Consider the following 16,114-nt stretch of genomic DNA (forward strand, 5'->3'; position numbering starts at 1 on the left):
GTCGGGGAGGGGGAGCAAATAAATAGTTTGGGTGGGTCAGGTGCTCAGTGGAAATGAAAATACATTGTGCTGTTCTCTAGGACCTTTTGGGCCAAGCACAGAACTCATAAAAATAAGGGCTTGATTGAAAGTCCTCATTGAGGAAGAATTTAAAGGGGTATTTTAGCTCTGTTAAGTTTTGGTCAGTGTGATGTTTGAGAAGGCAGTGTGATGTTTGAGAAGACTAAAAGTCAAGTCCAGAACTGTTTACTAGTTCTCCCAAAACTAGTTTTAGAACAATCGGTGCTGAAGCTCTTTGCTTAAGTATTAACAGTGTACAGAATAATTTTACTTAAAATTTACTAAATCCTCACCACATTAGAAGTCTCATGCTGAGTTCTGGGGTCAGAGTGTGGGGGAGTAGAGGCAGCAGGGGGCATGTCACTTCCCAAGGCCCTGGGGTACTGGATGTGAAAGCACAAGAGAAAGCCCTGTCTTTTGTTCTGCTGAGCAGCATAGCTGGATGAGATGCGGCTCCTGCCTCAAACTCTGGGGTGGTGGAGAGGGCCCTTGACCGCATAGCTGTGACTTAAGAAGGAACAGAGATCCACAAAAGGAAACTCAAAGTCATGGCAGACACTGCCTGAGAGTTTCCAGATTGCACAGGACTTGTTTTTTGTTGGCATAATCCGATTTGGCTTTGGAGAGGACTCGTGTGACCCCTTTGCCTTTTGAGATGTGACCTTCTGCCCCTTCCTTTGCTTTCCCTGGAAATACCCATATGTATTTGTTTATGTCTCTGGGTGTGTGTAGGGACTGATGACGGAGCCCAGGAGGTGGTCAAGGAGATCTTAGAAGATGTGGTCACATCTGCTGTTAAAGGTAAGAACCAAGAGCCCAGCCTTTCTTCCTACACACTCCTCCAAAAAAGTCCTTGGGCAGATAATTTTAGTGGTGGAGTGCCCACCCTCGGTGAAGTCATGGAAACTGAGTCTGCCTGTATCTGCCCATCTTTCATGTGGAACTCAGAAATTACTTCTTTTTAGTGATTAATTTTATTCTCAATAGGGCCAGGTTCAGAGTTCAGAAAGCAGAGTCTGACGGTGCTAGAATTGGGCGCTCCACACGAAAGACAGAAAGCCACTCCCATATATATCCAGCTTTCCCCAGGAGTGGCTGGGAGTCCTGAGGTGCTGCTGAATGTTCATGGCCAACCATTGATGTATCACGTCAGTGGGTATCAGATGCACAGGGAACCTTTGTTTTGTTAGTCTTCACTCATAGCGCTCTCCGTTTTATGGTGTGGTTTTGGTGGAATTAAACTTGTATAGCTCAGAATGACTGTTGGATGAGTTTTTTCTTTGTTTTTGCCCCAAATCTTACGTCAGTGCGTATGTGTTGAACACTTGGTTCCAGGGGCAGTAAACCATTAGTGGATTGAGAAATCATTAATTTAGCAGGGGTTACAATCAGCCTTTCTTAAAGGAGAGAGAATAAAATGAAAATAGAACAGAAACTGAATACATCACGATGGTAATGTTAAGCACTGTTTCATGAAACGTGCTTCAGTTATTATATGCACACGTGTACTGGGTCTTTTTTTTTTTTTTTTTTTTTTTACCTTGAGAGAGAGAGCCCACATGCACACACACACGCACACACATACGTGTTGGAGGGAGGAACAGAGAGAGGGAGAAAGAGAATCCGAAGAAAGCTCGGCACTGCCAGCGTGGAGTCAGACGCAGGGCTTGGGCCCAAGAACCTTGAGCTCATGACCCAAGCTGAAGTCAGACACTTGACCAACTGAGCCACCCAGGCAAGCCATTAAAATGCATTTCTTGCTGAGGGTCATGGTCAAAGAAGTTTGATATACTGCTCTAAGCCCTGTCCTTTTGTTAATTTAGGTTACCACCAATCTGTATTCATAGAATTCATTATTTATGTAATGTAGAATTAAATTAATAGAACATAAAAATGTACACTCTGGTAGAAATGTCTTTAAAATAAAATAGTTTTGGGGTGCCTGGTTGGCTCAGTTGGTTGAGCATCCAACTTCAGCTCAGGTCATGATCTCATGGTTTGTGGGTTTGAGCCCCGCATCGGCTCTGTGCTTATAATTCAGGGCCTGGAGCCTGCTTCGGATTCTGTGTCTCCCTCTCTCTCTCTGCCCCTCCCCCACTCATGCTCTGTCTCTATTTCAATAAATGAATAAACATTTAAAAATTAAAAAAAGTAGGGGCGCCTGGGTGGCGCAGTCGGTTAAGCGTCCGACTTCAGCCAGGTCACGATCTCGCGGTCCGTGAGTTCGAGCCCCGCGTCGGGCTCTGGGCTGATGGCTCAGAGCCTGGAGCCTGTTTCTGATTCTGTGTCTCCCTCTCTCTCTGCCCCTTCCCCGTTCATGCTCTGTCTCTCTCTGTCCCAAAAAAATAAATAAACGTTAAAAAAAAAAATTAAAAAAAAAAAATTAAAAAAAGTAAAATAGAATAGTTTTAATTCTTTATCTTTCCCTTTTCACATGGCTGCCAGGAAGCTCAGGTCTTTTTTTTTTTTTTTTTTTTGGGGGGTCCCCCTCTCCCTCCACTCCATGACTAAGGTCTCCTGTCATAACTATCAAATTCTTTTTATTATTTACATGGCTCTTCTTTAACACCTGTATTAGTAGCCCCTTTAAAAACAAAAATCTGTGCTTTGCAGTTTTAGCTGCTTCTAACCTTTTCCAGAAGTGGACAGGGGTGGGTAGGCTGCTGTATTGCTCAATTCTAGAGACACCACTGACACGGACTGTGGTATGAATGAAACCTCCAGGGAATGGGACTGTGGATAATGGACACATGTAAAGTCTAAGCACTGCTTTGGCCAACCTTTTTCGGTATTGTGTCAGTTCTTAAGGTAGTGCGAAGGGAAAAGGGAAAAAGCAGGAGCTGGCAAATCATGTGAATAACTTCTTCCTGGGGCCAGGCCGCCTTTTAGACCAAGTACTAATTTGGTGATGACTTCTGCACGTGTGTTTTAAGAAGCAGCACAAAAGCACCGTCTGACAGAACCTGAGAGGGTCCCAGGTGAAATGGAGTGCCAGGAGTGTGCTGTGCCCCCAGCAGCTGATGAAGATTCACAGACCAACGGGATAGCGGACGACAGGCAGTCCTTGTCATCAGCGGATAATCTGGTATGCTGGTGATCCTCCCATACAGATGCGTCTCGAAGTTTCCTTTTTTAGAAGATGCAGATTTAAATCTCTAGCAGAAGAAGCGAGTGAAAACCAGCAACCCCTGTTCAGCTAGTCACACAGTCCTGGCCTGATACGCTTTGTATTAGTAGGTTCCATTCTCGGAATGTGTTACTGTTGGTTGTATAGGACATTGTTGTTAACGCTGGTTGTTCAGACTTGTAAAAACTTAGATTTCCTGCCCTTTTTCTTCTCCTTTAATATACATTCATTACAGAAGAATAAGAAAATACCGAGGAGGAAACATAGGGAAGTAAAAGTCATCTATAATCCCCTAACCTAGAGATAACACTTGGCAACATTTTACTTACATCCTTCTAGATTTTTCTCCCCTTCTCATATTTTTTTTTCAGTTAGATGTAATCACACAAGATACATGCTGTTTTGTAACCTACTTTTGAAACTTAATGTGTGTTACGAACATCTTTCAGACTCCTAGATCTGTCTGCCATATTATTTTTCTTTAATAGCTTTGTTGTTCTCTTGAAAATGCTGTATGTAAGCATTCAAAACAGGGAGAGATATGATGTTAACATCCCACCTGAACCCACTGCCTTTACCTTTTTACTAGTGTTTCTCAACCTTTTGCATTATTAGCACCCCCAAGCCTTTTTATATATTCCTTTTTCTGACTTACCACCCCCTTTCATGAATTTTAAAGCCACTGATAGACTGGATATCTGTTTATGTATTATGTGTGTGTCTGTGCTTTATACATAAAAAGAATAAGATTTTTTTCAACCCGCCCCCCATCCTTCCACCAAGTACCAATACCTGTCCCAGTCTTAGTCTGTTTGGACTGCCATAACAGAATAGCATAGATTGGGTGGTTTATAAGCAATAAAAATTTACTTCTCACAGTTTTGGAGGCTAGGAAGTCCAAGATCAAGGTACCAGCAGTTTTGGTGTCTGGTGAGGGCCCATTTCCTGATTTACTAATGGCTGTCGTCTTACTGAGCTTACAGAGCTTTCTGGGCCTCTTTAATAAGGACACTAATCCCATTCATGAGGACTCCACCCTCTCGATATAATCACCTCCCAAAGTCCCCACCCTCAAATACCATCATTTTGGTGATTAGATATCAGTTTATGAATGGGGGTGGGAGGCATAAGCATTCAGTCTATTGCAGTCCCCATGGGGTTATGTCATTTCCATTAAGAAAGGATGCACTAACAGGGATGTACTTAAATCTGTATGAGGACACATGCCTTGTATACCAGGCCGTGACTTACTTTGTTCACTCAGCACTGTTTTATGGACATCTTTCCACATGAGTACGTATAGACCTAACAAATTTTTTAAGTGGTCATGTAAAATTCTGTCATATAGATTACCATAATCTATTTTACCAATTCCCCATTAGGTTTTTATGTCATTTCAGTTTTATCACAGGAAATGGTTCTATAATGAACATCCTTATAGATAAATCTTGTGCACGTCCTTAATTCTTTCTTTAGGATAAATTCCTACAAGTGATATTGCTGGGTCACGAGTTGGAAGCTTTAAGGCTTTTGTTCCTTAACATCACATTAGCCTGCTGGGAAGGTAATGCTCAAATTTCTGCCCACCTGTAGGCTATCAGTGCTCATTTCCCCATTCCCTCATTAAAACCGGGCAATAGAATTCATTCAGAATTTTGCTAGTCTGTTGGGAGAAAGATCCTGCCTTAATAATCAGTAGTAAGATTATTTAGGTGAATCTGTCATTTGCATTTCTTGGTAAATTGCTTGTTCATGTTTTTTTTGCCTGCTTTTCATTTCGGTGGAAGGTTTCTGTATTTCCTTAATGAATTGTAACAACTTTTTGTATGTTGAGTGTATTAATCTTTGTTGTATGTTACAAATACTTTTTTAATTTTTAAATATAGTCTTTTTAGTTAAAGAAGTATATTTTAAGATGCCTGTCATTTTCCCCTATTACCCTGCAATAGCGTTCTTAGAAATACTGCTATCCAAGCTAATAGAATTACTTATACACATGACCCTTAAATAATGCCGGGGCTAGGGGCAGGCAGCCGAGAATCTGCATATGACTTTTCACTCCCCCAAAACTTAACTACTACTAACCTGTTGACTGGAAGTCTTACCCATAGCATAAACAGTTGATTAACACATATTTCATATATATGTATTATATACTATATTCCTAACAATAGACTAGAGAAAACAAAATCATAAGGAAGAAAAAATACATTCACAGTACTGTATTTATCGAAAAAAATCTGCAGATAAGTGGATCTGTGCAGTTCAAACCCGTGTTGTTCAAGGGTCAACTGTATTTGTCTTAGATTTTTAATGGTTTTATGTTTGCTCATTTATCATTAAGTCATCCATACCCACTTTTTAAAGGACAAGGAACAAGGTTTTAGAATTGCTATAATGACTCCCCTATCGCTCCTATTTTGACATATTGTCCCCTTCCCCACATTCCTCAGTTCCCCCATTGAATAAATAAAAAAATTTTGATTTCCATGAGATAATTATATTTCTTATTTTTGAGAAGAGTTCTTATTTGGCTTTGACGGTTTGATTTTTCTCTTATTTGTTTCTAATCTCAGGAATCAGATGCACAGGGACATCAGGTGGCCGCTAGGTTCTCTCACATTCTCCAGAAGGACGCCTTCCTGGTGTTTCGCTCCCTTTGCAAGCTGTCCATGAAGCCCCTTGGTGAAGGCCCCCCAGATCCAAAGTAAGCGGACAGCAGTTCTTGACTGTGTATAACATAACCCAGATAACCCAGGAGGATCTTGGGGGTTCCAAAAAAATCTCAGTGCCTTCTCCCATGGTTGCTGCAAATGCAGGAATTTACAGCTTTCCACATTCCTGGTGTCCCGACAGCCCTTTCATAATGTGTTGTCTCTGTGCCCACACCAACCAAGATTTTGCCTGGTGTTGCTTTCCTTGGTTTGTGTGTGAAAAATAGTCATTATATTGAATGTGCCCCCTCTGTTTCCTAACTAATGAATTTAATCTAGTGCGGGGTGGGCAGAGGCAGGATGTGTACAAACCTCACTTCCCTGCCCTCATTGGAAACCTCTGCTTCCCTGAGTACAGATTTAAGACTCAGATTCAACCCAGAGAAGCCAAAACATTCTTTGTAGTGAACAAGTTACTGCAAGGATGATAGCCCTTTGGAGCCAGAAAGCTGCATTCCCTCCTAGCTCGCTTGAGACCAACTCCACAGCCATATGAATTACTGAACCTCATCTGAAAAAAATGGGAATGTGGAAAATTGCCTTGCAGGATCAATTACATGAGATGATGTAATCGCATCCTGAGTGCAAGGGCCCTGCACTTTATGAGTTTTATAGTCACTGTTATTATTAGTTGCCAATAATAATCTTCAGCTTTTCTGTTGAGACACGATGACCATTAAGGAGATGATTCAGGAAAATTTCCCTTTCTCTGCAGCCCTGTGGGTGGTGGTGGGGAGCAGGAGACAGGTGGATAAAGAGCCCTGTTTGCATTGTCCATAAACATGGAGCAGGACACACATTTAGTTTCACATGTATAATGTAAAGTAATTGATTCTATTAGGTTAGCTGTAGAGCCAGCTTTCTGGAGTCAGTTTACACTTATTTTGCTCCCCAGTTTACACTGTATTCCCTATTTTTGGCAGGGAGAGAAAAAAAGCAGGAGTTGGCAGTTCCTGTTCTCACAGTCCTCTGGGAGGGCCCACCTCATGCCATCTGCCCTCACTCTCTTGGCATTGAGGTGCAGGTGACAATCCTTAACTCACTGGCTCTCAGAAAACGCTACCCACTGGTAGAGAAGCAAAGCCTTGTCAAGAAACATGCTTCTTGAAATGGAAATCTTGTAGCGCCGTCACCGTTTCTCACTTTCTGTCCCAGATCTCACGAGCTGCGCTCCAAGGTGGTCTCCCTGCAGCTGCTCCTGTCCGTGCTGCAGAACGCGGGCCCCGTCTTCAGGACTCACGAGATGTTCATCAACGCGATCAAGCAGTATCTCTGTGTGGCGTTGTCCAAAAACGGCGTCTCTTCAGTGCCTGATGTCTTTGAGCTCTCTCTCGCCATTTTTCTTACTCTTCTCTCAAACTTTAAAATGCACTTGAAAATGCAGATAGAGGTATGGGCTCTGAAGTGACTTTTTTTTTTAATGATGGTGACGCTTACACTCAGTTAACCCCTGGTGACACAGTCTCCAGGAACTAGAGTTACACAGTCTACTTGCCGGCACCCCAAAGAAGGACTTTTTGAATGAGCAAGAGAGTACTTTTTCCTAAAAGTCCTTGCCCCAGAATCTTGCGTGCGTTTCATTTTAACCAGAAGTTTAAATCAAATGGTCTGTATGCTGGACTCAGTCCCCTGAACATGTTTGTTTAGCCTATAAATTGTTTGAAATAACCTGAAATAGTTGGCAAATCGAGAAGTCAGATTTTACGTGAAAATGCAGATTTCTGGTTTCTCTCAAAATCAGAACTTAGTGCACATAACTGTGCCTGGCAGCTCCTCTCACTCGTTGCTCAGGAGCAGCTGGTCCTGTTTCCAGTGGGGCCCATGTTCTCCAGGTCACTGTGGGCCCACCCCACCCCACTAGCCGTTCCCACGGGAGGCCGGGGCTCCAGTGCGCCTCAGCAGTGCGAGTGTGCATTGCTCTGCTACTTCTGCCCAGGCTGCTTCGCTCTGCCTATCCCCTAAAGCCTTTGGGGTTTTTGAGCCCTAATTTAAACTGGATTAATTGGTGTCCTCCTTTGTCTCCATGCCATGTAGGTCTTTTTCAAAGAGATTTTCCTGAACATTTTAGAAACATCAACAAGTTCTTTTGAGCACAGGTGGATGGTCATTCAGACTCTGACAAGGATCTGTGCAGGTATTTTCACCCTGAGGGTGTGCTCATCCATTGACTTACCCAGAAATGCTTCTGAAGCTTTGATTTTCCAGAATCCAGATTGAGCCCTTTACTTTATGCTGTTACAGTTTTAATGCAGTGCTGGGAAATCCTTACCTTAAAGGCTACTGCTAACGTACTGTCTAGTCCTGCCCCACTCTCCCTTAGAGGATGACCAGCTCAATCCGGTTTGCCTGGCACTTTGTGGTCTTAGCACAGAAAGTCCCACATCGTGGGAAACCCCATCATCCTGCCAAACTAGGAGACTTGGTCACTCTACCTACAAACTGAACAGTTTGTTAGTCACAGGACCCAAGGTGTTGGTGCTGCTAACCCCTGGTTGGATGCTAAGGTAAATTTGGATTTACCTTATGAATGCACAGTTGTGGGGCTATCAATCAAGCCCCCTCTTGTCTGTCATCAAGCATGATTTCATTAGTTACATAACTTTAAGAGGTGGATCAGGCAATCATTACTTCTTTTGAGGAGAGTGAGCCTTGGAGAGGTGGAATGGGATGCCTGAGATTTCAGTCGGTGCTGAGGCAGGCCTGGAAAGCGGGCCTCCCGACTTCTAGTACGTCTGACACACTTTTCCTGAGGGAGGTGTGTCCACCCGAGTCCGTAATTTACAGGGAAGCATTTTTATAAAAGGAATCTCATGTGATAAGAAAATGTAACTGCTGTGTGTGTTTGATCAGAATTTCTAATATCTGTGTGTTATTTTCCAAGATGCCCAGTGTGTTGTAGATATTTACGTCAACTACGACTGTGATTTAAATGCTGCTAACATTTTTGAGCGCCTCGTAAACGATTTATCCAAAATCGCTCAGGGAAGAAGTGGACATGAGCTGGGAATGACACCTCTGCAGGTAAGGACACTGAGAACACCCATTTCTACTTAATGTGCGTTTGTTTCAGTAAACATTTATGGAGCAGGACCTTGTGCCAGGCAGGCGCTGTCCGTGGTGCTGGAATACAGTGGTGAAAGGACACTCCCATGAGCATGCACAGTTGCTGTGGTCATGACACTTACTAGCAGACAATGAAGAAATAAGCTGTAGAGAAAAATAAAGTGGGGATAAAGGAGTCCTAGAAGTGAGGGTATTGCCACTTTTAATGGGGTCATGAGGGTAGTCCCTCCAGGGTGACATTTGAGCCTAGAACTGTAGGAAGTGAGTTCACACTTAATCACCGTTCCAAAGATTGAATGAAAACAGGATCCCAGGCTCCAGTAAGGCAAAGGACATTGCCTCTTATCAGATTGCCTCGTTAGTGTGCCTACACAGAGAACAGGATCTTAACCTAAGGTCTCTGAGGGAACTGGTCAGAAGGTCTGTGCGCTGCCTGGAATTATGGGTACAATTCTGGTGTATGGGCATTTTCCGTAGAAAGTCCATAGCTGTCATTAGACTTGCAGAGAGAGCTGTGCCACCTTAGATGCTGTTTTGAGTCTTAAACTAGTTGTATTTCTTTAGGTTATCTGTGATTCACATTCGATTTTTTAAGGAATGCTACTTAAAAACAAACAGTATTTTTATTTACTTGTAGAGTAAACCTTAAAATGGAATGCATTTGTGAATGTCTGAGGAGTAAGAATACGTCCAGAATCACTCATTTGCTGGATGATGTAAAATTCTTTTCTTTTTTTCAGGAGGGAGGGCAGTCACTGGTTAAGACCCTGTTGGTTTTGTTTTTTTTTTTAATTTTTTTTTCAACGTTTTTATTTATTTGTGGGACAGAGAGAGACAGAGCATGAACGGGGGAGAGGCAGAGAGAGAGGGAGACACAGAATCGGAAACAGGCTCCAGGCTCTGAGCCATCAGCCCAGAGCCTGACACGGGGCTCGAACCCATGGACCGCGAGATCGTGACCTGGCTGAAGTTGGACGCTTAACCGACTGCGCCACCCAGGCGCCCCCCTGTTGGTTTTTTAAAAAGGAAAAGTGTTAAGTGTTTTTTTTTAATTATATAAACAGTGAATGGCTTCCTTTTAAAAATTCAGATCACACTTGGTGTACCTGGCTGCCTCAGTAGGTAGAGTGTGCAACTGTTTTGTTTTGTTTTTTAAGATTCATTTTCTTTTAAGAGCTCACACACACAAGCAGGGGAGAGGGGTAGAGAGAGAAAGAGAAAAAAATCTTGAGCAGACTCCATGCTCAGTGTGAAGCCCAACACGGTGCTCGATCCCATGACCCTGGGACCATGACCTGAGTAGAAATCAAGAGTCAGATGCCCAACCAGCTAAGCCACCCAGGCACCCTTGAGCGTATGACTCTTGATCTGGGGGTTGTGAGTCCAAACCCCTAATCGGGTGTAGAGTTTACTTTAAAAAAAAAAAAAAGGCAGATAACACTGCTCATTTTTGGAAAGCATACATCTCACATTTTTGCTGCTAGGGTGTTGTGATGAACAGCGGTAGAGAGTTTCAGGGGTTTTGCAATGAGCCCTTAATACTTACGTCACCTGTTAACTTTTCCTTGGGTTCTGTGGTTAATAGCACCGAATGTCCGTGATTATCTTGTATCCTCGCAGGATTCCCTAAGAGCCCTGTAGATGTCTGCACTCAATTTGTCTGTTAAGCCTCTGTGCTATGTCCCTTCTGACCTTTAGGAGCTCAGTCTGAGGAAGAAAGGTTTGGAGTGCCTCGTGTCCATTCTCAAGTGCATGGTGGAATGGAGCAAAGACCTGTATGTCAATCCCAACCACCAGACCAGCCTCGGTGAGAGAGCACTTTGCACCGCCACCTCCATTCACAATAGGCTGCTTCCGACTGTTGGGGAAAGCTGTGTTTGTGTCGCTGTCTCAGAATTAGCAAAACTCTGTAGTTTTCGGACTACCTGAAAGCTTCTGCTTTTTAATCCATCTGGAATTTGGGGGGAATAGTGTGAGTTGTGCTCTAATGTCATTTTCCGAAATGGAGAGACAGTTGTTCTGACATATTTTTAGTAGTCTCTCTTCCCTCACCACCTTGAAGCACCACCTTTATGATACACGCATTTCCCTGCAGAAGGAAGCCTGTTCCTGAATTTTCTATTCTGTTCCATGGATTTGTCTGTTCTTGTGCCAATACCAGCCTTTTCAGATGCCTTGAGTTCTTAGTGAGTTTGTACCTGTTAGGGCAGCTCTTCCTAGCCACTGCTCTTCAAGTGTCTTGACAGTTTCTGTACTTTTTAGAATTAGCTTATCAAGTTCGACAAAAAAGTAAGTTTTTAAGTATCTGAGTAATAATCAAGTTTTCATGCTTGTGATTCTTCCAGTACAAGCTTTATTGTTACAGATCTGGGAAAGGAAACCACAGAGCCCCATCTGAGCTCAGGTGTGTCTGTATCCCATCTGCTTATTTGGTTTCCTTTGCTTTTATGTCAGGTCAGGAGAGGCCCACAGATCAGGAAATGGGGGACGGGAAAGGCCTTGACATAGCCAGACGGAGCAGTGTGACATCCATGGAGTCCACAGTGTCCTCAGGGACCCAGATGGCTGTCCAAGATGATCCGGAGCAGTTTGAGGTCATCAAGCAACAAAAGGAGATTATTGAACACGGCATCGAGCTGTGAGTATGGCTGCTACTCCAGCCGAATCTCTTGGGGCCTCTGACAAAGCCACATCCCCCCTGGGACTGAGTCCACAAGGGGAATGCCTATCACAAAAGGGCAGTGCTGGCACTTGCAGCTGAGCCCGACTGAGCCAGGCAGAGGGAGTGAGTGGGAGATGGAGAGGGACATCGAGACTGAAATTGAATAGCTTTGTGTAACTGATGCCTGGTCTTTTTATTTTTATTTTTCCTAATGAAAGAAGTTAAACCAATTCAGAAAATAGAAGTACAACACAGGAATGTTTAATCATTCATGAAATTATCATGTAGAGGAAATCACTGTTGATAACTATTTTCCAACTATATCTTATGAAAAATTTCAACACACAGAAGAATTAATGTTACCCTGTTAGGGTTATCTATGTATCTTTTTTTCTGAGCCATTTGAAAGTAATTTGCACCCATCATAATACCTCAGCCCTACATCTGTGAAAAAGAAGGACATTCTCCCATATAAGCACATCATCATTATCACAATCATTGGTAATTTTAATGTATTTCTTTCCAGTCTTTCACACACAAAAATATATAAGCATAGTTTTACATCCTGTCCAAATTTTGAATGATTGGTTAACTTAGTAAATTCAGTTTGTTTTAAAAGTTGATGTTAGGGGTGCCTGGATGGCTCAGTCAGTTGAGTGTCCAAGTTCGGCTCATGATCTCACAGTTTGTGAGTTTGAGCCCTGCATCAGGCCCTCTGCTGTCAGCACAGAGCCCACTTCAGATCCTTGTCCCCCTCTGTCTTTGCCCCTCCCTTGCTCATGCTCACTTGCTCTCTCTCTGTCTCAAAAATAAAACATTAAAAAAAAAAACAGTTGAGCACCTGGGTGGGTCAGTCAGTTAAGCATCTGACTTCGGCTCAGGTCACGATCTCGCCGTTCATGAGTTCGAGCCCCATGTTGGGCTCTGTGCTGTCAGTTCAATGCCTGGAGCCTGCTTTGGATTCTGTGTCCCCCTCCCTCTCTGCCCCTCATCCACTCACACTCTGTCTCTCTTTCTCTCTCAAAAGTAAATAAATATTAAAAAAAAAAAAAAGTTGATGTTAGAATACTCACTTATTAATTGAAGTGTTGGTCTTATTTCCGCTCTCCCCAGACTGGCATCTCCCCAGTCTGTTCTCCCGGAGCTAATCTTTTAAAAACTTAAATCAGGTCATACCACTCCCCTGCCTACAATCATTCCAGGTGTCTCTCTCCTCATCACAGCCTGATCCCACCTCTGGGTCCCCCTCACTGACCTCATCCTCCTGCCAGTATCCACGTCGTAAGATACACTTCAGTCCCTCGAATACCTCAAGCTCTTTTCACCATCATGCCCTCTGCTTGGAATACTCGTGGGTCTTTTTCCTCCTTCAGACTTGGCAAAACCTCTCTTCCTCAAGGAGGCCTTCTGGAGCCACCTGTCTGCACAGGTCCCAAGCTGCTCTTGCTTGCACACTATCCATGTCCTTCCCTTGTAGCCTTTGCCCCAGTCCGTGCTGACACGTGAGTAGCCTTCTCCAGTGCAAGGCCTGGTAAATAGTGAGTTGAATTTATACATAGTTAAGTATGCCTACCTTTAACAGGAAATACAAACAGTACTTAAGCACTGGTAAAGGAAATCCCAACATGGACAGTCTAGGGCTCTTATATTGGCTCTTAGGGATATCAGAGATCCAGGCTCTTTTACTTTTTCTGCTTCACCATCCTTAACACAGTTTTCACCTTCCGTGTTACCTCATGGCTTAAGGTGACTGCTGGAGCACCAGCCGTCACATATATCCTAGGGAACAAAGAAGAAAGGGCAAAAAGAATATACCTCCCAGCCAAGCCAGCTTTGTTTAAGGCTCCTTCCTGAAAGTACCCACACCACTTCTGCTCTTAAGTCACAGGCCAGAACTTTATCACATGGCCATACTTTGAGGGAGGCAGGAAAATGTAGTTTTTATTTCAGGTAGTCGTGTGCCCGGCTAAACATCCTTGAGTTCTATTCATGTGGGAGAAGAGGAGAACTGATGTTGGGTGACAGTCATCAGACTCTACTACAGCTAGGTCAGAAATTAAAGGCAGAATTTGGAGAAGCTGCCAGGACACACACGACCTTCCTAAGCTCATAAACATGACTTGTTCATGGCCCAGATGCCAGCTTTTTCTGTTCTCCAGACGTTGAAATAAGTAACCCATGTCCTATCTCTTCTCGAAACAGTTTCAACAAGAAACCCAAGAGAGGGATCCAGTTCCTTCAGGAGCAGGGCATGCTGGGAACGTCCGTCGAAGATATTGCCCAATTCCTGCACCAGGAGGAGCGCCTTGATTCTGTAAGCCTCAGGGTGGGGCACTTGCGTGTAGGTTTTATCAGGTGATTCTGAGACCCTTCCGGCTTTAACCTACAGTGTGACTGACCCTGAGTGCAGTGGCTTTTGTCCACACCCCTGCTGACAGCAGTCCTACTTGCTCCAGCGTTGCAAAAAGCTCCCAAGAGGTAGTTGTGTTCTTGGTGGAACAGCGTCAGAACTAGAAGTGTCCTTTGACTGCCGGAGACTTCTGGCTGCTCATCTGCAGCTAACCTCCCTCCTGAGTATGTCTCATCGTGTTCCCATCTTTAAGTCTCTCGTGCTGCCTCCTCCTGCTTCGTCCACGGCAGGAGAGCCTGAGCCCGGACCGGTTGGGCGGGTGGGCAGGCTCGGAGTCGCCCAGCTTTTCTAGTGGGCCAGCCTGTTCTGGGTGTTGAGAGCAGGGTGTTCTGCCTTCTCCGCTGCGTGAAGTGTGCCTTACTGTGGGTTCACGTATGACAGTTTCTAGATGTGAGTGGGTGCATATGTTTCAGACCCAAGTAGGTGATTTTCTGGGAGAGAGCACGAGGTTCAACAAGGAAGTGATGTATGCCTACGTGGACCAACTTGACTTCTGTGAAAAGGAGTTTGTCTCAGCCCTGCGGACATTTCTGGAAGGTTTCCGCCTACCTGGGGAAGCCCAGAAGATTGATCGATTGATGGAGAAGTTTGCAGCAAGATACATAGAGTGCAACCAGGGGTGAGCACTGTGTCTAAGTCCCTTCCACATCACCTTTTTGCCTGCCTCAGAGCACTAGTCTTCGATTGGTTAGGACTTGAGTTTAATCTTTCTAAATCTGTGCTAGGCAACTGAAGTTTCTGTTACCATGTACCAGGCATTGTGCTGAGGGATTATTTTATGTAAGACCTCACAGCTTCTGTCTGTGTCCCCTTTCTACAGACAAGGAGAGGACTGGAGAGGCTTAAGTAACTTGCCCACGTTCACACAGCTGGAGCCCATACTGGTTTTTTTTTATTTTTTTATTTTTATGTTTATTTATTTGGGCGGGGGGGGGGGGGGCAGAGAGAGAATCCCAGGTGGGCTCTGCACTGTCAAGCCCGGCCCTTGGATGCAGGGATCAAACCCCAAAACCGTGAGATCATGAGCTGAGCCGAAATCAAGAGCCAGACGCTTAACTGCCTGAGCCACCCAGGTGCTCCTAGAATCCGTGCTATTAATTGTGATAAGAGTAATTTTATGAGTTGGAGGGAGGTCCTTGGGCATCTCTTCCCTAATTAACAACAGCTCCTTGGGGTGCTGGGTGGCTCAGTGAAACATTTGACTCTTGATTTTGACTTGGCTCATGATCGCAGGGTCATGGGATCAAGCCCCACATGGGGCTCCATGCTGAGCACGGAACCTGCTTGGGATTCATTCTGTCTCTCTCTCTCAATCCCTCTCCCCCTCTCCCCTGCTTGCTTTCTCTCTTTCTCTCTAAAATAAAAAACAAAAAAGTACTGTAAAAAAAAAACCAAAAAACAGCTCCCCGATTTAACATACAGAGTAGATCTCAAGGATTTTGGTTTTTCTTTGGTTACTTAACTAATGAGCAGGTTACAGAAATGGCTATATAACTAATAAAACCTGCCTTAAATACATGATTTCATCTTAGGGCCTCTTTTGGTGGGTAGTTCATGTTTTTTTTGTAGAAGTGGAAATTAAAAAGAGGGCTAACCTTTATTAAATATTTCTTATATGTCTGTCATGCCATGGGTTTTTCATAATTAATGGTAATCCTGTGAGTAGGTCTCCGTTTTATAGACGAGAAAACTGAGGCTCTGGGAGATTGAGCAACCTGACCAAAAGCTAATCGGCCATCAAGTAGCGGAATAGGATTGAATATGAATTGTCTAACTCAAAAGCTCATGCTGCTCCCAGTGGGCACGAAGTGCAGAATTTCTGAATGTACTTGAACATGATATGGAGATTGTTCAGTGGAGACATTTCGAGAACAGTTTTGCCTCAGGTCAACTTGGTTTTCATATTAATTGGTCCTGATGCTCCAGGTGCACAGCCGGCTGTTCCCTCTGAGACACGGACAATAAAGGCAGCACCTGGTCATTTTAACCAAGTGGACGTTAGAATTTGCTACAAAGGCATAAGGAGATTTTGTTTCCTTTGAACATAGTCTCCTGTGTGAGCCTCATGCCTTGATCTG

The 16,114-nt window shown here is 43.9% G+C and overlaps 1 protein-coding gene across 2 annotated transcripts in view; it reads left to right on the top strand.

Moving 5' to 3' along the window:
* The window catches only part of ARFGEF2 (ARF guanine nucleotide exchange factor 2), a 104,962-nt gene that overhangs the window by 34,918 nt on the left and 53,930 nt on the right, over positions 1–16,114 (top strand). For both annotated transcript variants that reach the window (XM_040459809.1, XM_040459810.1), the window contains 10 exons: positions 793–861; positions 2,994–3,145; positions 5,764–5,894; positions 7,057–7,291; positions 7,936–8,035; positions 8,783–8,922; positions 10,663–10,771; positions 11,419–11,602; positions 13,829–13,940; positions 14,450–14,655. In XM_040459809.1, coding sequence (XP_040315743.1) covers positions 793–861; positions 2,994–3,145; positions 5,764–5,894; positions 7,057–7,291; positions 7,936–8,035; positions 8,783–8,922; positions 10,663–10,771; positions 11,419–11,602; positions 13,829–13,940; positions 14,450–14,655 — 1,438 coding nt within the window. The remainder of the gene's footprint in view (positions 1–792; positions 862–2,993; positions 3,146–5,763; positions 5,895–7,056; positions 7,292–7,935; positions 8,036–8,782; positions 8,923–10,662; positions 10,772–11,418; positions 11,603–13,828; positions 13,941–14,449; positions 14,656–16,114) is intronic.

Source organism: Herpailurus yagouaroundi, unplaced genomic scaffold (genome assembly GCF_014898765.1).
Source record: "Herpailurus yagouaroundi ecotype Mexico unplaced genomic scaffold, PumYag 246, whole genome shotgun sequence".
In the NCBI taxonomy this organism is placed as follows: Eukaryota; Metazoa; Chordata; class Mammalia; order Carnivora; family Felidae; genus Herpailurus; species Herpailurus yagouaroundi.